Genomic DNA, 21,504 nt, shown 5'->3' with positions numbered 1-21,504 from the left:
ACCCCACTTGACAGAATTGCAGACCTGCCTTCGATTCTGCCAGCTCTGTGCCCCACCTGGCTTTCCCTCTGGCAAGACCAAAGCTAAAAAGGCAGTGTCTGAAATGTTGTCCACAAGCTCTACCAACCATTTGGTGTTATTTCCGACAAGCGCAGAAAGATGCACAAGCACTAGTCATTTTCTAGATTTCATTAAAGGGGTCCTGAAAGGCGTTTTGAGCACACTAAATGAACAAGCGCAGTCGCTAGGTTGGGTGATCAACGTCATCTGTGCCAAGTATAACTTTCTTATGCGCAGCGGCAAGCCTACACTTTCACTGCAAAGTTTGTTGTGTTTTTCCTACCCTCTCCTGCATGTTTTTGGACAGCACCATTTAAGTGCATGTACGTCATCAATCCTCCCATGTGCGTCACGAAGCAGAGATCCTGCTATTGGACAGCTTTTTTTCTTGCGCTTCCAGCAAAGAGAAGCGTTGTCTGTTCAGCGTTGGCAGCACCCCTTTGGTTAATTAGCGCTTCCTACAGTACACTTACGGGCTATCATGTTCGTCTTCATTTACCTTTTTTACTCTGTTACCACACTTCTCATAACAAAACATGGGTGCACCCTGTGTGAGTGTGCCACTAGTTTGCTCTGTGCCTGCCCAGGAAGGTCGTTCATCGCGACTGATAAAGCAATCTGATCTGCCGCCCTTCATGCAAGGGGTTCCCTGCGGCTTTCACGTGTCTTTTTGACATGCCACCGACAGGAATCACTGCAACAACACAAAACAAGCCCTCGCACCAGCAGGGCACTATGCGAGACAGCGATTTTCGGATAAACAATGTGTGCACGCTGTGTGAAAGCAAACGAGACATGACCATCCTCCCTATGCGGCTCATAAAGCATTCCTAACTGGTGCATTCATCATCATGAGTTCTCCACCGCCTGTCGTTTAACCTGTCGTTTCAACGTGCCACCTATAGCAGCCACCCCAATGAGCAGTCAGTGGAGTGCAGCATCGGAAATGGCTGGAGGTGCCCCCTCTGAGGAGTGGAAAATCATGGGCAGGAACGCTCACGCGCCATCAACACTGAGGAGAGTGGTGAGAGGAGGAGGAAACACGTCGTGGCGGCAACAGGCGGTTTTTGATTTACAATTTCCCAGCTAATATTGATTGCTTTACCAAAAAATTCTTGCACAAGATGACTGCTCACACACTGCTTTATCTGGTTATATGTACATCCATGTATTGGCGGAAACGTATTGCAGGACCCCTCTAAATCATTTTGGATACCCTCTGCTCGTCTCCCATACTTTGTGCAGGTGAATGCCCGACAAGCTTAACTTGTCTCTCGCATGAGAAATCGCCCAAGTCGCTTCTGAAACTTCCTTTTTCAATAGGGTAAGCAGTGCAAAAGGACGCAGACAAAATTCGAAAGGTGGGTGTGAAAAGACAAAAATGCAAGAGGATGCTCACAGAACGGCAATTTATGATGCCCACTCCACCAAGGCTGTCAGTTCCCAGCAAGCCAGTCCCCAGGCTCCCTACTGCCACAGGATATACTATACAGTGTTTTCAGAACTATCTTTAACGCCGATTACACAGAAAGCAAAGGCAACCAGTGCGTTCTGTTCGTTGTAAATGAACATAGGTTGGGCAGCTGCAACCCATACCAGCACACAGAGAGAGAGAGAGAGAGAGGAGGTAGAGAAACAGCGTCCTCACCAGGTTGTAGAGGTTCTTGCGGACGTGCCTGAGCATGCCCGGGTAGGTGGGGCGCAGCATGTCCTGCACGCTGCTGGGCCAGTTGCGGTACGCCGCGTCCGTCTCCAGGTCGTTGATGTACTGAGAAGCACCAAGGAGCCGGGGGGAACGAAAGGGGAAATCACAGCACTGCCAGCCACTTCTGCACATCTCTATCGCATCCTGCTACAGTGAGCAACAGTTGGGGCATGAGTACTTAAACCAGTTAAGAAGACAATGTGCTGCTCCTAAAACACCCTCTGGTTAGTGATTACATTAAGAGGCCAAGTAGCCGATTACATGCAAACAATCCATCCTAGAGTTTACATCCGACCACGAGGCCAAGCAAAAGTTGCTATGTAACTGCAATAAAACAGGAACACGCAATCTAGGCATGCCTGAAGGCACCACTGATTGTCGGCAGCCAAGTTTTACAATCCCACACTAGGCTTCTGCAAAAAAGGCACCATCTTAAACTTATCTAAGATTACTGTATTTACTCGCATAATGCTCACACTCCCGTAATGCTCGCACCCCTAATGTGAGCTGATAAAACTTGAATTTTTTGTTTCCTCGCATAATTCTCGCACCCCTAAAATTGCAACGGCGAAAGTCTTCTGCTCGCAAAACCTGCATGATGTTGCACTCTCCACCATTCTGATCGAGCTTCATGTATTATGACCCACCCCGACCAGACGGGCTTCCGTCCAACCATAGATTTCTCCACCATTCTGTTCGGCAGAAAGCACAGTGTATTCAGGCACGCAAGGCGCATGGCAGCCTAGCACTATCTCTCAAATGCTACTCACAGTGTCATTGGGCCAGTTTCACATGCACGCTACTAGGCAGCGTTCACGTAGCCTGCGGTTGTCCCTTCATTGTCAAAAGCTCGCTTTCTGCCATTTCGAGAAGTTTTTAACCGCTTTGTTTTGTGCTGGTTTCAGTGCCGCTTTGCCATGGTACGGTGCGCCAGTTATACAGCCATTTTCAAGTTGATAGCTATCGAATATGCCATGGTTTCTCAAAGTGGGTTCCGCGGAACCTAGGGGTTCCGCAGGCGCCTCCTCAGGGTTCCGCGAGCCACTGATAAATTTTCCCTGGTTCCGCAGTCGCAAAGTATTATATGGTGAACTTGAAGCGCGATCGATCTAAGGGACCTCCATTACGCACGCCCGAGTGTCAGTAAGCAGATCTCGGCGCATAATAGAAACGCGCGAGCTGCGCAATAAATCTCGCCAGCAGCTTTTAGCCAGCCAAACTCAGAAAACGGGCCATGTGGTTAAACTATTGCACTTGAATCTCAGCCTTATATTACCCCCATGCGCATTTGTCCTGTTTGGATATAGGTGCCACTAGTGTACGCTTTCGCGTAAAGTTGACGGCAAAAAAAAAAAAAAAAAACGATACCCTTGCTTGCTTTTGAATTTATTGCACGTTAATGTAGCATGATTGGAATGAAAAATGGCGGGGGGGGGGGGGGTTCCTTGGCACTTAACGGAACTCAGCAGGGTTCTCTGGGACCAACATGCTTGAGAACCCCTGGAATATGCTATAGAGTGCGGCAACCGCGCCGCAAGCAGGCACTTCGGTGTCGATGAGTTCAGAGTGCTCTACTCGAGACGGCAGCATGAGGAACCGAGGCGACCAACAAGACGCGCCAAGTTAGAGAAGCTGTGCACAGAGCTGGCTGTCATTCCAGGTGTCCTAACGTCCATGCTGTCTTTAAACAAGCCATTCAAAGATAACGTCCGAAGGCTGTATGCAGAGTAGGTGGCCAAAGGCCAGCAGGCTCTGACACGACACCGGCCGGCAAGATAGGAAACTGTCAGTGCAGCGGCTGTGAAGCTGGTTATCAGAAGCGAGGGGAATGATCGCCGCAGACATCGCCATCAAATGCTACAAGATGGGCATATCGAATGCCCTGGACGTGACTGAAGACCACTTGGTGTGGGATGGAGACGAGGCCTCTGAAGCCCATGTGGAATCCGGAGGTGATGACGAGGCAATGACCAGTGATGTTAGCACCACTGACTTGGACTAGGTCTGTTCCCACTTGGGAACCCCACTACCAGATGCAGGATGGTGAACGGCAGCTGGTCACAATGAATAAAGTTTTGTTCTTCATGCCTATGTCAACCTTGTACATTTATTACGAAGGCAATCCTGCCTGCTGTTGGAAATGTCTTGGTTATGTATAATACATATTTGAATCCTATTTAAGCTCGTTTTTACCTCTCGAAATTTTTTTCCTTGCATAATTATCGGACTCCCTAACTTCGCACCGATTTTTATGAAAAAAAAGTGTGCGAGGATTATGCAAGAAAATACGGTACTTCCATGTCTAATAACGCTGTATAGCCTCGACACTGGCCAATCAGCCTATCATTTCTTTTCATGCTGAACCATTATAAAAATGGCACGTGATACTGATAAATGGCCAAGTGCCAATCACCAGACAGTGTCATGCTGTTTACAATAGACATGTCAGTGTACGAAAATGAAGTGCTATTTCGCTGTCAAGTGGAACTGCCTACTTCATGCTGTGTGATAAGCCTGAGAAAATTTCTCCGCATTTCCTTCAACTAGTTTCTGGGATTAAGACAATTAACCATGGCTGACTGTAGGTTACTCGAACTATCACGCCCCAAAATGACATAAATCTTTCCAACTCACAAGTGTTCTGTTATGACTGCTAGGGGCAAGATCCACACTCACCCCGCCCACCAGTGTCACACACTGACCTGCATTTCTTTATTATCATTGAAAAGCCCTGTACTGAAAACCTCGGTAGTGCCACTTCGCCTCCTCGTCGTCAACCCTCTGTCTCACCTGCCCCAAAGTGCACTACCTTTTCCAAGATGGAGATTCGACAGCATATAAGAAACTACCATATTCAGTTATAAGGCGGTCACGATTATAAGGCGAGGGTGCTGCTTGAAGAGTAAAAAAAGTCGCCATATCTATATACTGAGCTTCGAATATAAGGTGGGGTATGACTTTGAGACTACGGATTTTGTAAAAAAACCTCGCCTTATACCGGAATAAATACGGTAAATTTCCCAGCAACACTACACAACAGACTTAACTTGAGGTCTGCATTTGAGAAAGATCTTTACACAATCCATACTTAACAGTTCTAATAGGCTTCACTCTAAAAAAAAGATAAATACAATGGTAGAAAGGGGCATTTGGGGTTCCGCAGAGGGGATATGGCCACACACGCAAAGAATGGGTTTCACCCCGAATTAAGTGAATCCCGTCACCAAAACTTTGCAGTAGACAAGAAACTGCCTTCAGAGAAAAAGGAAGGTTCCCCTAAAGCAAAGTCTGCACTAGCTGCAGGCAGGAACACTGCCCCCTGAAGTTCTAGTCCGTCCGTTTTTGGCAGACAGCACAAGGGGGGCCACCCAGACAGCCCACCTACCATGACAGCTGAGTCCCTGATGTCCACACCATACTCCTGCTTGTTGTTCACCAGGTCCACCTTCACCAGCTGCGGAATGATGTCTTTCTGCAAGCACAATGGAAAAGACGATGTCTTTCAATGTTCTGGTACCCAAACATCAATGTTCTGCTATACGTGTAGGCCTCTTGACCTGTGGCTCACTACAGCATCGAGCCATTGCGTAAACTCATCAACAAGCCACCTTTCAGGAACAAGGTGCTTGACAGATGTGCCCTCACATTCTTAGGCAACTTACAGGCACATTTGAGAAGCCTTTGAACAAGATGCACAAAGGCAGCCAGCTAGGACTGTCATACTCCATCTCTGACGCTGCTGTGTAGAACAAACAAATCAAGGAATAGAACCGCCGACACTGTACTTGCCAAGCAAGATCACAATAGGAAGAAATAGAGCCTCAGGAAACAACAAACTCCTGTTCTAATATGTGCCTCCCAAAGACAATATTCCATGTTTGACAGCTAAGACAGCCACCTTGAGTTTCACATCTTTATGATTAGCAAGAGTTCACTCACAGTGGATCTGAATGTAAAATTTTCAATGCACCCCACACTTTCAAATGCATGGGCTATTAAGAAAGCAGTACAGTGTTATATAACCATTGTAACTCAAGTTCAAAGAAGCGTTGTGTGTATACTATTCACATTTTTCTTTAAATATCCAATTGAATAATACACTAATCAAAACATATGCACCTGGACAAGAGTTTCAGTGTTTGAAAATTTTCAAATATTCCACCTTCCAAAATATGACACATCTTTAGAATAATCATGTCAGAAACAGAAACCTTCAATTTGAGGAATTCACTTTCATTTTTCGCTACTGCTAGAGTTACCATTCCTGAAGGAAAATGCAAAGAAAGCCCTTTTAACAAGAAAGGCTACACAAAAAACAAGTTTATTTTGAACAATTACAACCGATTTTCTACGTGTCTCATGAGGGTACCAGTCATGTCCCTATTGTCCCTATTGTAGCTGCGGCACATCTCGAAAAAATTGTGGAAGGTGAAATGTCGCTTCAGTTGGCCTAAGGGAATTCACAGCATGTATATTGCCGCGAACCATACATTGGGCTTGTTTATTTGTATTTTGCTTTTACCGCCCGGCTGTGCCGGTCTGTGTTATCTCTGCGCCAAGGAAAGCGCGTGTTCAATTCTTTCTTTCTGTGCCGCATGTGTTATCTGTTGTGATAGGGAGAGCATTCCGATCTAACGTGAACAGCCCAGAATAATCTTCTTGGGTCTACTATGTTCTCGATGCGAATCGACGTTTCGAGAACCACGCGCGCCAAAAGATAAAAAGCCTGCAGTGCGGACGCCGGGGCATTCGATTCTGCGACGCTCGCTGACGCAAGTCACTTTGTTGACCGCTGCTTCGCCGCCTCTGTATTCTTTTGAGTTGTTAGGGGAGCACAAGTTCGCTCCAATAAACTTGTTTCTCCTGCAAGACAACTGCGTCGTCCTTGGCTTCGTGACATCTGGTGGAGGTGCTGGGTACGCACCCTTCATGCCCACTACAACCTCGAGAAGCCGCCAAGCCAGTCCAACAAGAGCCAGCCCCCGCCTGCAAGATTTACCACCCGAGTTCGGTTTGATGCCAGAAGGGCCCAAGAAAAAGAACGCTGCAACCAACACCATGGTGCAAGAAACAACATCGCCAATCGTCCTGCAGCAGCCCCGGGAACCGCCATCGTTCCGGGGAGCCCCCGCTGAAGACCCCGAAGAATGGTTGGAGAAGCTGGAGCGCGTCCGCATCTTCAACAGGTGGGACGACGAAGAAACTTTCCGGCATGTCTTCTTTTACTTAGAAGATGCTGCTCGAACTTGGTTCGAGAACCATGAGAGTTCTTTGACCGACTGGACTCACTTCAAAAGGGAGTTCCTGAAGACATTCACTACCGTTGTGAGAAAAGAGCGAGCTGCGCTTTTGCTTGAAACTCGGACACAACACCCCAACGAAGGGGTCGTGATCTTCGTTGAGGAGATGAAGCAATTATTTCGCCGCGCGGACCCCGAAATGACGGAAGAAAAGAAGTTACGCTTCTTGATGCGCGGTGTGAAGGAGGAGCTGTTTGCTGGACTTGTCCGCAACCCGCCCAAAACCATCGCTGAATTCGTGACCGAAGCCAGCACGATTGAGAAGGCTCTCGAAATGCGTGCTAAGCAGTATGACCGGAACTTTGTTGGCGCGGCCAGTGCGAACTACATCGACAACATGCGGGTTCCGGCTGATAGCATACGCGAGGCTATCCGCGAAATAGTGAGGGAGGAGCTGCGGAAACTGCTCCCAACGACGCCGCAACCACAAGTCGCTTCTCTTACCGACGTCATTAGAGAAGAAGTGCAGCAAGCGCTGGGAACTTCAACGACGCCAGTAGCACCTCGCGAGCCGCAAGCCATGACCTACGCGGCTGCTGTACATCGCCCTCGCCCACCTGCACCCTATCGTCACGAGGCTCCGTACCGTCGTCCCCTCTCGCCGGCCCGACCACCTGCGGCGCAACCCCCTGCCCCAAGGAAGACCGACGTGTGGCGAACGTCCGACAATCGTCCGCTGTGCTACCACTGCGGAGAGGCCGACCACGTCTACCGTCGCTGCCCCTACAGGAGGCTCGGTTTGCGAGGGTTCTCCGTCGACGCACCCCGCCCCCGAACTGGCCAGCACCCATCGGAGATCGAAGAGTACCTGTCCAACACCAGCCGTCGACCAGCCCGTTTCAACCGTTCGCCGTCACCCTACCCATACCAGTCGCCGAACCGCCGTAGCAATGCTGAGTTCTCACGTGGAAGGTCCCCCAGCCCACGCGGGGGAAACTAAAAGCAGCAACTTCTGGAGGTAAAGTTGCACGATCGCGGAAAAATGAAAACCCTCCAACGACGCAACGACTCGCGGAAGACAGTGACTCACAACATGCCCTCATCCCGACGACCCGACACAGACCTGACGAGACTCCCGTACACGACGAGACGTCCGCTGAGAAGACGATGACAACGACGACGCACAGTGCCCGACCGTCAACACGCACAAGCCGAGATGCGACGCCCCGACGCACCCGGAACTCGAGGAAGGCGGCATCCGACGTCAAGGTGTCCATCGACGGCTTTGACGTAGTTGCCCTCGTAGACACGGGAGCCGACTATTCGGTAATGAGCGGACCATTTGCGTCTAAACTGAAGAAAGTTATGACCAGATGGGACGGTCCGCACATACGCACAGCAGGAGGCCACCTCGTGACGCCAAGTGGAATGTGCACATCGCGCGTCACCATAGACGGCACAACGTACCCTGCGGCGTTCGTCGTTCTGCCTAACTGCTCCCGCGACGTGATTCTCGGAATTGACTTTTTGACGGACAACGGCGAAATCATTGATCTGCAGACCAAGTCGATAACATCTTCCTCCGATCACTCCACGACGCCGCAACCACCCCCCGATCACCGTGCTGCTGTCAGGATCGCCGACGATCACATCACCCTGCCACCCCGCGCAAGCTTGATGATCGCCGTCTACTGTGAGGATGCTGCTTCTGACATCGACGCTATCGTAGAGAGTGATCGAAGGTTGCTTCTCGACCGCGGCGTCTCCGTCGCAAGAGGCATTGCGCACTTTAAGCAACGCCAATCTCACGTTTTGGTCACTAATTTCACCGAAGAGTACCAGCATTTAAACAAGGGAGCTGCAATTGCGTTCCTCGAAGAAACGCAAGAAGCAAGTGATGTGATCGCAGTCGCCGACTTTGAACGCACACCCGTAGAAACCTTCAAGCTCCCGCAGCCATTCGACGTGAATCCGGCGCTACCGCAAGAACAACGGAAAAAATTATTGGCTTTGCTGCGTCGCTACAGCGAATGTTTTTCGTCGAGCGCAAAACTACGTCAGACCCCTCTAGCGAAGCACCGAATAATAACCGAAGATGGAGCCCGACCTACCAGACAGTCACCGTACCGCGTCTCTTCACACGAACGGGAAGCCATCCGGACTCAAGTCGACGACATGCTGAGCGATGACATTATACAGCCATCGAAAAGCCCCTGGGCTGCGCCCGTCGTACTCGTAAAGAAAAAAGACGGCACATTAAGGTTTTGCGTTGACTACCGGCGACTGAACAAAATCACGAAAAAGGACGTGTACCCCCTTCCCCGAATCGACGACGCCCTCGACCACCTCTGCCACGCGAAGTACTTCTCATCGATGGACCTGAAGACCGGCTACTGGCAAATCGAAGTGGACGAGAGAGACCGAGAGAAGACTGCATTTATAACCCCAGACGGCCTATACGAGTTCAAGGTGATGCCGTTTGGGCTGTGCACAGCACCAGCGACGTTTCAAAGAGTCATGGACACTGTGCTAGCTGGCCTTAAGTGGCACACCTGCCTCGTATACCTCGACGACGTAGTGGTATTCGCCCGGACTTTCGACGAACACCTTGCAAGGTTGGAGTCTGTACTCGAGGCCATTCGTACGTCGGGGTTGACGCTAAAGCCTGAAAAGTGCCGTTTCGCATACGGGGAACTCAAGTTCTTGGGCCACGTCGTCAACGCCGCGGGAGTCCTACCTGACCCGGCAAAAACTTCAGCGATTGCGAACTTCCCAAGGCCGAAAGACAAGAAGGGCGTGCGAAGATTTCTCGGGCTGTGCGCATACTACCGGCGCTTCGTGGCAAACTTCGCACGCATTGCAGAGCCACTCACGCGCTTGACGAAAGATAGCACCCCTTTCAGCTGGGAAAACGACCAAGAAAAAGCATTCTGCGAGCTGCAAATACGCCTGCAAAGCCCGCCCGTGCTCGCTCATTTCGACGAAAATGCCGAAACGGAAATGCACACGGACGCCAGTGATATCGGCTTGGGTGCCGTCCTTGTCCAAAAGCAAAGCGGCTGCGAAAGGGTAATCGCCTATGCCAGCCGTGGTCTGTCGAAGGAGGAGAAAAACTATTCTGCCTCTGAGAAAGAGTGCCTGGCTATTATATGGGCGATTTCAAAATTTCGCCCATACGTGTATGGAAGGCCATTCAAGGTTGTAACAGACCACCATGCGCTGTGTTGGCTCGCCAATTTGAAGGACCCCTCTGGCCGTCTTGGGCGGTGGAGCTTGCGCCTGCAGGAGTTCGACGTTACCGTCGTTTATAAATCCGGCAGGAAACACTCCGACGCCGACTGCCTGTCCCGCGCCCCCGTCGACCCACCACAAGACTCTGATGAAGACAGCGCGTTCTTCGGGATCGTGACGGAGAGCGACCTAGCCGCCCAGCAGCGTGCCGACCCCGACTTACGCGTCATAATCGAGTACCTCGAGGGATGCAACGTTGCCGTTCCTAGGACCTTCAAACGCAGCTTACCAGCATTCAGCCTGAGAAACTGCGTCCTTGTGAAGAAGAATTTCTGCCCCGGAACAAGAGCGAATTACCTCCTCGTCATCCCCGCGGACCTTCGTGACGAAATTTTGGAAGCGTGCCACGACGACCCGTCTTCCGGACATCTGGGCACAGCCCGCACTATTGGAAAAATCAAGGCGAGGTACTACTGGCCCGGCCTTACCTCTGACGTCACCCACTACGTCCGGAGCTGCCGTGACTGCCAGCGACGAAAAACGCCGCCGACAAGACCCGCCGGACTTCTGCAACCGATCGCCGTCCCATCGAGACCATTTCAACAGATTGGAATGGACCTTTTAGGCCCGTTCCCTACGTCACGATCACAGAACAAGTGGATTGTCGTAGCGACAGACTACATGACGCGCTACGCAGAGACCGCCGCTCTTCCGAGGGGGACTGCACAAGAAGTGGCGAAGTTCTTTATAAGCCAAGTTGTGCTACGACATGGAGCCCCGGAAGTCCTAATCACAGACCGCGGAACGGCATTTACTGCAGAGCTGATGCAAGGAGTATTACGCTACAGCAACACGGATCACCGAAGAACGACCGCGTACCACCCCCAAACGAACGGACTAACAGAACGTCTGAACAAGACAATCGCAGATATGCTGTCAATGTACGTTGACGTTGAACATAAGACTTGGGACGAAGTTCTCCCGTATGTCACGTTTGCGTACAACACGGCTATCCAGGAGACGACGCAGCTGACGCCGTTCGAGCTTGTCTACGGTAGAAGGCCGACTACGATGCTCGACGCCATGCTTCCGCACGTAGAAGACGACGACCTCAACGCCGACGTCCACGGATATCTTCAACGTGCGGAGGAGGCCCGCCAGCTCGCTCGAGTTCGTATAACGGGCCAGCAGCTGGTGGATGCGGGCCGCTACAACCTCCGACGCCGAGACGCCGAGTACCAACCAGGGGATCGTGTGTGGGTTTGGACTCCCATCCGACGACGCGGACTCAGTGAGAAGCTCCTGCGACGGTATTTCGGACCCTACCAGATTCTACGACGTGTTGGCCAACTTACCTACGAAGTGATCCCCGATGGTGACTCCGGCACATCACGACGACGCACGCGGCCTGAAGTCGTCCACGTGGTTCGCTTAAAACCTTTCTACGCACGATGACGAACTTTTATTTTCATTTGTTCGGACTGTCGCTTATGTTAGCATCGGGTCGATGCACTCTTAGAGGGGGGGTAATGCCGCGAACCATACATTGGGCTTGTTTATTTGTATTTTGCTTTTACCGCCCGGCTGTGCCGGTCTGTGTTATCTCTGCGCCAAGGAAAGCGCGTGTTCAATTCTTTCTTTCTTTGCCGCATGTGTTATCTGTTGTGATAGGGAGAGCATTCCGATCTAACGTGAACAGCCCAGAATAATCTTCTTGGGTCTACTATGTTCTCGATGCGAATCGACGTTTCGAGAACCACGCGCGCCAAAAGATAAAAAGCCTGCAGTGCGGACGCCGGGGCATTCGATTCTGCGACGCTCGCTGACGCAAGTCACTTTGTTGACCGCTGCTTCGCCGCCTCTGTATTCTTTTGAGTTGTTAGGGGAGCACAAGTTCGCTCCAATAAACTTGTTTCTCCTGCAAGACAACTGCGTCGTCCTTGGCTTCGTGACAATATACTACATAACGCATGTGTATGTGTGTGCACATACACACTCGTAATTAAGTATGAGTTCTCCCTGCTTTTCCTTTCCGACAGCGAGCCCCCTCTTCCCCCCCCTTGCACTCACGGGGATGCCAATGTTGTGCAGGCCCTCGAGCAGGCGCGTCTCCTGCTTGAGCACCTGCAGCAGGCTGAACAGGTCGACCACGTCGATGTCGTAGTACAGGCCGTTGAAGAACAGAGCCCCGTCCGTGGGCTCCAGGCTCAGGCTCTGCGCAAACAGCTGCACAAAAAGGGGGGCAGGGAGAGAGGCAAAGGGGAGCAAGTCACTTCACCACAACAGACGGCCAAAAAGAAGGGAGAGGAAGAGGAGAGGAGAGAAGTGCAGCACCTGCTGGTTGTGCTCCACCTCCTTCTTGAGGGCGGGGTCGACGGCAATGTTAACCAGGGAGCGCGCCTGCGAGGGGAAGTTCTGCGCTGTGTCCCGCATGATGCGCAGGGCGTCCTCGGGGGGGGACAGCAGGATCTTCTGGGCAGCCTGCAGGCTCAGCTCTGCATCATCAGGGGAGGAGGGGAAGGACAACGGGGAGTGGATTGAAACGATTGTTACAAGGCCTTGCCCGAGGGGGGTGGCCATCTATGTGCACACTTCTGCACCCTTCACTTTCAGAACACACCAACGAAAAACCTAACAGCCTATGTAGTAGTACAGATCGTTCCAAATATTCGCGGATTATACCTGGAGGCATCGATTGTGGAATAGCTTCGCAGGGTGCTGACACACTTGGACAGTGGTTCAGACACAGCTCAGTGTCAGTGTGCAGCTTTGAAATAACTCGTCCCACTTGGGGGAATTCTGACAGAATGCTTTGAACGATAGAAAGTGAGCACAAAGGAAATTGTAAGAAAGAAAATTAAAAAAAAAAAATAAAGCAATATCAGCACAAAAGTAGAGCTAATGAGTTAAACAAACTCTCACTCACCATGTAGGACAGCAGACAACCTACTCTGGGGAGCAAAGTTGTAAGTTAAGACATTAAAAACCTACTTTTATTCTCCCGGCTGTTGTGCAAGAACACTTTAGACACATGTGGTCCACAGCATGGCTTAATTGATTTTAAATACGTACATTTATTAAACATTACTAAAAATACAAAAGTGGCTCCTGGCACTTGGTTTTCTCACAAAAAAAAATATTTTCCTGTCTTCCCCCATAATGGGGCATTGGGGGGGGGAAGACAGGAAAATATTTTGTTTTTGCTGGTCAAAGTTGGATTGCACCCACGCCATTCAGCTTTTCATCTTAAGAGGAATCTTAAGAGGACACTGAAGTAAGTTGCAGGCATTGGCTTATTACATTACCAGTCTGAAAGACTACAATATAGGTCATGTTGTTTGTGAATGTTTTCTTAAAGTGAAATAAAGGGACAACCAAGTCTTATTAGTGTCAATGAGCAGCATGTTTAAAGCAGAAGAGCACTTTCAACAGTGCTGTTTTCTTCACACCATCCTTCTTTCCACCAATTCATTGACAGCAGCTACAATGACACTGTTAAGTCCTCGGGGCAAAATTTAACAGACTGCAAGCATGTTTAACCTGCACAACCTGGCAGCGAACAATCAAAAAGGCAAAGCTAATTGGAAAAATGGGTGAAAACTAAAATCCTCTTGGATGGGAGTGCATGAAAACACATTGAAAACCACTGTGATATCACTATGATCATTGACGCAGTGGCCACAAATGGTTTTTTTTTTCTGTTCTGCTGCCTATTACAGACAGACTAAACACCAATAACTCTGTAAAACAGCCAGTTAAACTGCCCCATGCAGCCACTAATAAGAGTTAGGTGTTCCTTTAATGTTGGTTACAAAAGAATTCACCAGATTATGCCCCAGGCCCACCTGCCACAGATTAGTTTACAAAAAAAGACCCCACCAAAAAGAATTGGTGGAGATAAAAAAAAACACATAAATAAAAAGAAAACGGTGAAGTAAATGAAAAGGAGCCAAGCACACAGTACCAGTGTTGCCTAGTGCACCACCAAAGAGAAGAGCTGTGTGGAAAGAATTGCTCTCCAAGGTTCATCGCACTGCTTGCTTCAAAGCAGGAGAAGGTCAATCTACCACCCTTTTTCACGGGCACCCGAGTTCCCTCTTTCAGCATTGTGAAATTGCTTGCCCCCCATAACTGGGTGCAGTACCGCATTTTGGCACGTATAACCCGCCACAAAAATGTGAAAATTTCAGGGGTGAAGTAGAGGTGCGGATTATGTGTGAGATGTTTCCTTTGGTGCAGCTTTACCGCAATGCGCATTGGACCGTGATGCCCCTACAGCAGTAATAGTGACGAAGCCACTGTTATCCCATTGACAGTGCTTATTTTGCACACAACTCAACAATATACCAACCTGAAAAAATGTATACTGCAAGCCATCTAGTTACATAGTCAGCTAGGTAAGTTCTTTTGCATAAACAAGTGTGCAATGTTCCTTGAGTAGTAGCTTTAGTCCCATCCTTTTATGCATAAAATATGCGGGCAATACGCAGGGATGTATTTCTTTTCATTTGCCGACGGAAAGTAGGGGTGCGGGTTATATGCAGGGGCGGGTTATATGCGTGAAAATACAGTAATCTTCCTCTCAGGAGATTCTGGTCTCTATGCCTCGTGCCCCACTCCAATCTACACCGAAAGCCTAGTGACCCAAGAAGACGCACACACAGGGGGAGGAGGACAAGGAGGAGACTGACCCTGCAGCTCCCACACCTTGAGGGCCGCCAGCTCGTTGCCCGAGTCAGTCAGGTGGGCCTTCAGCTGGTTCAGCTTGTCCTTCTTGTCGGGGTACAGCTCCCTTCAGGTCATAAAGTAGGGGGCCCCGCACAGAGGGAGGAGGCATCCATTAGGAACGACACGGGGCATTTCAGGTTCAAATAGACAAGCATTCTCACAAATGTCACATTACAGAGCATTAACATAGTTCTAATAACATGGTTCTATGACATCTATTCACCAACTAGCCCAGCAAGAAGTTCTTCTCAACATGGTTAGCCGAGAGCATGGAGCAAGAACAAGACGGGAGGGAAAATGAGGCTTCCTAGCGCGGCCGGATAATGTCACAAGCGCTCATCATAGGTTAAAGGGACCCTGCAACACTTACCATCGACTACTCGGAATGTATTTTGGGGTAAAGTCTCTTGTCCCAGCAATCTCCTCCCACAAGAATTATGAAAATCCGTTCACTATCACGAAACTACGCGCAATGAAAAATCGCGCATAAATGTTCCCTCTCAACTCAATCGCGGACAACGCGACGAAAGCTGCGCACTCTCTCCCGGAGAGGGGGGCGGCGCGCGGCGTTCTGTTCGGCGGCCTTCGATATGTCACATGCCGGGAAGTTTCGCCTTTTCCCTGCAACGTGGACGGGTCTATTTCCGGTCTGGTGCCACAAAAAAAGCAGGCATGGTGGCCTGCTCGCAAGCAAGCGCTCAGGCTGGTAGGACGTTTTTGGAGCAATAAACGTTTGTTGTCGAGTGGGCTCATTGAAAGTGTAATATTTAGTTCGTCACTCAACCTCCGCGCGCACTCAAAACAAAAGAAACACCAAAAGCATGCGGACAGGTTCAGACATAGAAGAGGTTGATACACAGCGCCGACGACGGCTAATCGTCACAGGAAATGCCAGAATTAAGCCGCGAAGTAGACCAGCGACAGCCAATAGGACAGCCAGGACAGCCATGGCCCAATTGACGTCGCAGAGGCCATGCCAGGGGTGCATAATGAGGAGAATTGAAGAGACAGCGGTTGGTTTTTCGGTTGGTTCGACATTCACCAGGATCTAATAAACCGACCTTTGCGTCTTTCACGGCGATTTGCGCACTTACCACTTCACTTGCACGTGTAATATTTGGCTTGGGTGTTCCTGGAAGTCTAATCTAAACGTCGCGCAGGTTTACTAGCACTGCACGAAGAGTGTTGCAGGGTCCCTTTAAGCTAGCGGCATCTGCTGCGGGCGAAAAAACTGTGCGGCCGCTGCAATCGGCATTTCCCTGCGCAGCCACGAATGAATTGCTGCCGCTATCATTTTGTCTATCAGGTGCCACTACCTTCTCCTTCGCTGTCGCAGCTACCAAGCTTTGCAGTCCGCCTTCATTTTCATTGTGACATTATCTGGTCGCTCGCCTGCGCTTGCCGCAATGGGCCGTTTCCCGTCCAACATATTCTTGCTCCGTGGCCGTGAGCAAAACTTGGCTTGAGTGTAATCCTGACACTTACATATGCACAAACAACAAACAAGTTTTCGGGTTGGTTTTGGGGCACATTTACTTCAAGAAGAATGTCGTGAGAAGAACACCTTTCCCCAGAACGCTCACAAAATAAGGCTCAATACACACAAGTGGGCAAAGGCAGTGACTGGCAGCAAAGTGTTCAAAGGCGAGGAGCTAAGCTTTTCACCACCATTCATGCTCAAAGACAATGCAAAAAGAACTGCTTAAAGGTGTTGTGCCACCAAATTTGTTGCTTGTGCATTCTTTGTTGCAAACATTTTATATTTCTTTAGAAAGCATGATACATGCTCTCACATGCACATATTCTGAGTCAAAAATTTATTATCGCGCGATTCATGTGAACAGGATTCGGTTCCGGTTTCAGGGCGCCGATTCAAGCCGTGACGTCACAGTGTTGCGAGGACGCTCTGCCACGTGTGTCTACCATGCGGCGCTGCGGTACGCTGCAACTTTACTGCGGCGTCTGCTCCCGCACACACGTGCTTCCCCACGGAAGTAAACACGCCAACTCGTCATGTCAGGCCGCGACAGCTCCGACACGGATTTACCTGCCACAGAAATGCAATTGGATATGCAAACCATGCCCCTTAAAAAAACCGCTCAAAAAAAAAATAAAATAAATAAAGCTGTACCCGCCACAAATTGAACCCGCAACGTTGATGGAGTGGGCGCGACGAGCGAGACCACTGCGCCACCGCACAAATGATGTAAATAGACAGTGTACTAGATGGAGGCCCATCGTTCGAGTCGTACGTTGGTGTTTACTAGCTAGTTTACAGAATTCCTGGCTGGTAAACTGAAATTTCTTAAATAGCACTTGCGCAGCAAGGTTCCGCGAAGCCCCCTCAATAGCTTATCGCCGTCAACTTACTCTGCTCCTTCGCGAAAGCGCTCGCAAAAATAAGCGTGCCCGGCTGCGACTGCGATTTTGCACTGTAGGGATAGTGCTTGCCGTAATTTGGTTTTTACGTTTTACGTTAAAAACCTTGGCCGATATTGTCTGTCATTACCAAAATTACCCTACGTAACTCTTCTTCTGCACGAAACTGACCTTATATTTTCTACAGGCGAGCCGATCGCTCACGCATATGCAGTTTGCAGCTCCAAGGTAGCGGCGTCGCCGAAGAGCACGGCCGAAGCGTCGAACACCAAAATACGGACTGCATTAGCGCTAGTGTTGAGTTGTACGGGCTTCATGGACCTTACTAAGTTTATTACACTCCAGAAACTAACAAAATAGAGCCACATTCATTGCAGCATGAATGTTGTCGAGGCGCAGTTTTCGCTTCTCAGTCGATTCCCGACGACGCGTCGGGCGACCGGTTTTGTTGGCGTCTTCGGTCAGCGAGTCAGTCACAATACGGCGACTTTCCATCGGCCGACGTGTTTGTGTCGCCGTCGGCGTAGTGTGACAACGCGGTCTGGTAACCCGGCGGTTGGCTGATGGTTTGGCGACCCATCGGCGTCGCCGTCGTGCCGGCCTAGTGTGTCTGATACAACCAAGCGACCAAGCAAACTGTTGTAACTGGAGTTCACGTTGACGTCGCTCGAGTCGGTAACGTGGTATATGACGTCACAAACTTTGCTATGCTGGCAATTCACTGACGTCATGGTTAGTGGCGCTAGAGATAGGTCCCGATCTCCAGAAGAGCATTTAGGTACTTTTTAGAAGCGAATTAAAATACAGTAGAATCTCGATGATACGAATCTCGCGGGACCGCGAAAAATATTCGTATCATCCGAAATTCGTATGAACCAACACAGACAAAAAAATTGAGCGCTGAAAAAAGTTTTCGTTTATTTCTTTTCTTACTTTCGCGTGAAGAAATCCGTGATTTTTTCTGTTTCTTTTAAACCCCCATGTCACAAAGCAGTCCTTTCTGGAGCGCGTAACGCTTCGCCTAGCTTCGCGCTTGTCTCCTCACTCACGGTGTCCAAGCTCGCTACACGCCGCAACAGTCAAGCGTGAACAGCATGGTGCGTTTTTGCACGCGATTCGCACGCCTCAGCTTTGCGCGCGCTGTATTTTCACAGCCGCATTGACGATTTCGCGCCCGCGGTATCTCCTACCTCGGTCAGAAAATGACGCTGACGACTTGCGAAACGCTAGAGACAGCCGGCTGGCTCCGCCCGAGATGTTTAGGCTTAGCACTCCGTCAGATATTTTATGGGCGCTTTCACTAGCGGCGCGGATGATGTTTTATAGTACCGTTTTCGCCAACGTTATCAGCTCCTTTACTGCACAAGCAACTTCGTGTCTGCCTTGAGCGGCATTTTAAAGAGCGGCTAGAAGCGGTCGCTCGAGCGGCCATGCCACTTCGCGGCCGAAGCTGCCGCCATGTTGCCGCCGCCGGCCGCGGTGCGCGCAGCTTGCGAGAGGTTTCGCGGCGCGCATGGGACATGCGGGGCGCGTTTTCGCGAGCAGAAAACAACAGCCCGGCCGTTTCTGGAGAAAGAAGAGTGACAAATGGGGAGAGAGAGCCGTCACTTGCTTGTTCGGCAGTCGGGCGCCTCGCCGGCTCGTTCGTATCATCCGCCGGGCCGCCCAGGTCCGTTCGTAACAGCCGAAATTTTTCCCATTGCAAACAATGCAATTTTGCCGGGACTTTTCAGAAATTCGTATCATCCCGAAATTCGTATCACCCAGAATCGTATCATCGAGATTCTACTGTATATATTAAGCGCTTGCTGTACCCAGCACTTCGTGTTGAGGGTCCTTGCATACAGAGAAAGCCTACAGAAGGCTTTTTAAAGACTTGAAATTTGGTGGCACAACACCTTTAAAACAAACCTTCTTTTTTGGGGGGAGGGGGCACGAATCCGTTAACAGTTAATAGAGTGTTTATGGCCTGCGGACGAGTGAAAATTCCGAAACCCAGTCTTCTTGCAAGGACAAGAGCAAACAAGTTATGTTCACACCTTCATTCTAACAACGCATCCACCCAAGCACTCCACTCAGGTTTCACAGAGTAGATCATTTCCAAGTAGTTCATTAGACTTCACACTTCACATTAATCTCCCTTTAGCATTACTCGGTGCATGCGGCTACAATTTGGGCGCCTCAGATCATTTTTTTTAATATTTCGTTTAAGCATCACCCTACTGCAAACTTCACAGTTTTGCTCCGTAAAGCATCCAGCCTTCTAAACAAAAGACTTCTGCTTGGTTCAGCTGCCCAAAATTGCGCAAATGACCAGCAAGCACTAATCACAACATTCCACACACCACAGAGCAGCACTCACTTGAGCTTCTTGAAGTCGAACCCTTCGATATTATCGGCCTTTTCAGTCTCCTCAGATTCGACCACGTTTTTCTCCTCTGCAGACAACGTAAAAGGACAACAGCAAGGTGTTTCATAGTAGAGGATAGCTTGATAAAATAGCAGCAAAGAGCACAATTTCCACGGGAGACAGCAGCAAATGTGTACATGTAGAATTCAAGAAAGCAGAAAAGATCCCTGCAAACACTATAAGGGAACACGGTCAGGTCTTCTTCTGTGGTGCAAACACAATAGTTATGTAGCCCTTACAAGGATAAGAGTACATGACTGTTGTACTAACAACAGCAACAAAAAGAGTGTCATGCACCGAAGCTGCCCTGGGCTATGTGGCATGCCACAGTGGAGGGGTGCATATTAATTTAGACCCCCCGGGGACCTGCAACATGCACCCAAATCTCAACAAATGGGAGCTTTTGTTACTTGCTTCCATGAGAAAAAATGTCTACTGCAGCCGAGACCAAGCCCACACCTCCACCTCAGTAGCATAATGTGGCAAGCATGATAAGAACGAAGAACTGCATTTATCTCTTTTTTTTCAGGATTTCTTTTTTTTTTTTCCATCCATTTCTAAGCTCTCTGAGGTTTCCAGTGTCAGCAGCTTCCTGCTGATGAAAACGCAGCTAAAAAAAGTTGTCATCACCCTTACAAAAATCAAATCAAGCTGCATTGTTGTAGATGAAACACCACTACCCATATGTAGGGTCTGCGCTTTCGGATTAATCCGATAAAATCCGGAAAACACTCGCCAGTAAAAATTTTGCAGATACGGATTTATCCGAAAAACTCCGAATTCAGGGATTGCCGCCTGTGAAAACCAGACTACCCATTATCTTTCCCTGGCATTCTTGAAAAACTTTTCCTATTCTATTTTCATGTTTCCACTTTTGTTCACTCCACTTACGTTCCCAAGCTTCACAAACGAGTCGCTTCGGACCCTCATCATGAAAAACAAGATCTCTCCCCACAACAATAGTCGAACCAAGGTCAAACACTCCTCACCTTCCCTGCCACTCCACTTCGGGCCTTTTTCCCTGATATGTTGTTTTCCTAGAATTTCACTCGCCCTTCTCTCACCTCATTTCACGCTTCACCATTTGCCCTTCTTTGACCTCTGCATACACTACAAGCTGTTAATGGATGTCACCACAAATGTTGCAAATATTGACTCTGCAATAAAAATGTCTCTGCTGTTTGATTTATTTTATTGTTGTACATGGCATTTCTTAATAAAGATCAATACTCTACGACCCTAATAATCTGAAAAACTCCGAATTCTGTGTACTCTGAAAGGACGCTCAGAAAAACTCCGAATTTCCAAAAATAAATAAACTCTGAAAAACGTCCTCCGAATTTGCTCAAAAATAAACTCCGAAAGGGCAGAACCCTACCCATATGGAAGGGCATATCCAGGTGTCTCGAGAGCAAGGAGAGGTTGGATGATGGCCTCACCTCAGCTACAAAAACAACAGAGATAACAGACGAATCTCGCACTGCCCCTCGCCACCAAAAGGCCAACAGCAATGCAGACACTAAACTGTCCTTGACTTTGCGTTAAAAAAAAAAAAAAAAACGCAAAACCCTCAGCCCCCACTCTGAAGACTGCTTTTCACGTCACAGCATCTTGCCCAAGTACTGCTAGAGGCACAGAAAAAGGCAGAAGCCCAGCGAGAAGAGAGGGGGTTGGGATGTGCTCATATGCAGGATGCTACTGGGGCAGTTTCTGGCTGGAAGCACTCAAACTGGACCAGGTGCATGCAGCTG

The 21,504-nt window shown here is 49.4% G+C and overlaps 1 protein-coding gene across 4 annotated transcripts in view; it reads right to left on the bottom strand.

The window, feature by feature from the left end:
• Uggt (UDP-glucose-glycoprotein glucosyltransferase) overlaps positions 1–21,504 on the bottom strand; it is a 166,290-nt gene that overhangs the window by 58,372 nt on the left and 86,414 nt on the right. For all 4 annotated transcript variants that reach the window (XM_077698077.1, XM_077698079.1, XM_077698080.1 and 1 more), the window contains exons 8-13: positions 19,706–19,781; positions 14,928–15,028; positions 12,571–12,731; positions 12,307–12,462; positions 5,151–5,237; positions 1,709–1,828 (exon numbers count right to left, since the gene is read on the bottom strand). In XM_077698077.1, coding sequence (XP_077554203.1) covers positions 1,709–1,828; positions 5,151–5,237; positions 12,307–12,462; positions 12,571–12,731; positions 14,928–15,028; positions 19,706–19,781 — 701 coding nt within the window. The remainder of the gene's footprint in view (positions 1–1,708; positions 1,829–5,150; positions 5,238–12,306; positions 12,463–12,570; positions 12,732–14,927; positions 15,029–19,705; positions 19,782–21,504) is intronic.

Source organism: Haemaphysalis longicornis, unplaced genomic scaffold (assembly GCF_048455015.1).
Source record: "Haemaphysalis longicornis isolate Haplotype H1 unplaced genomic scaffold, Haemaphysalis longicornis Haplotype H1 scaffold_2, whole genome shotgun sequence".
In the NCBI taxonomy this organism is placed as follows: Eukaryota; Metazoa; Arthropoda; class Arachnida; order Ixodida; family Ixodidae; genus Haemaphysalis; species Haemaphysalis longicornis.
This window is presented reverse-complemented; position numbering and strand designations above follow the sequence as displayed.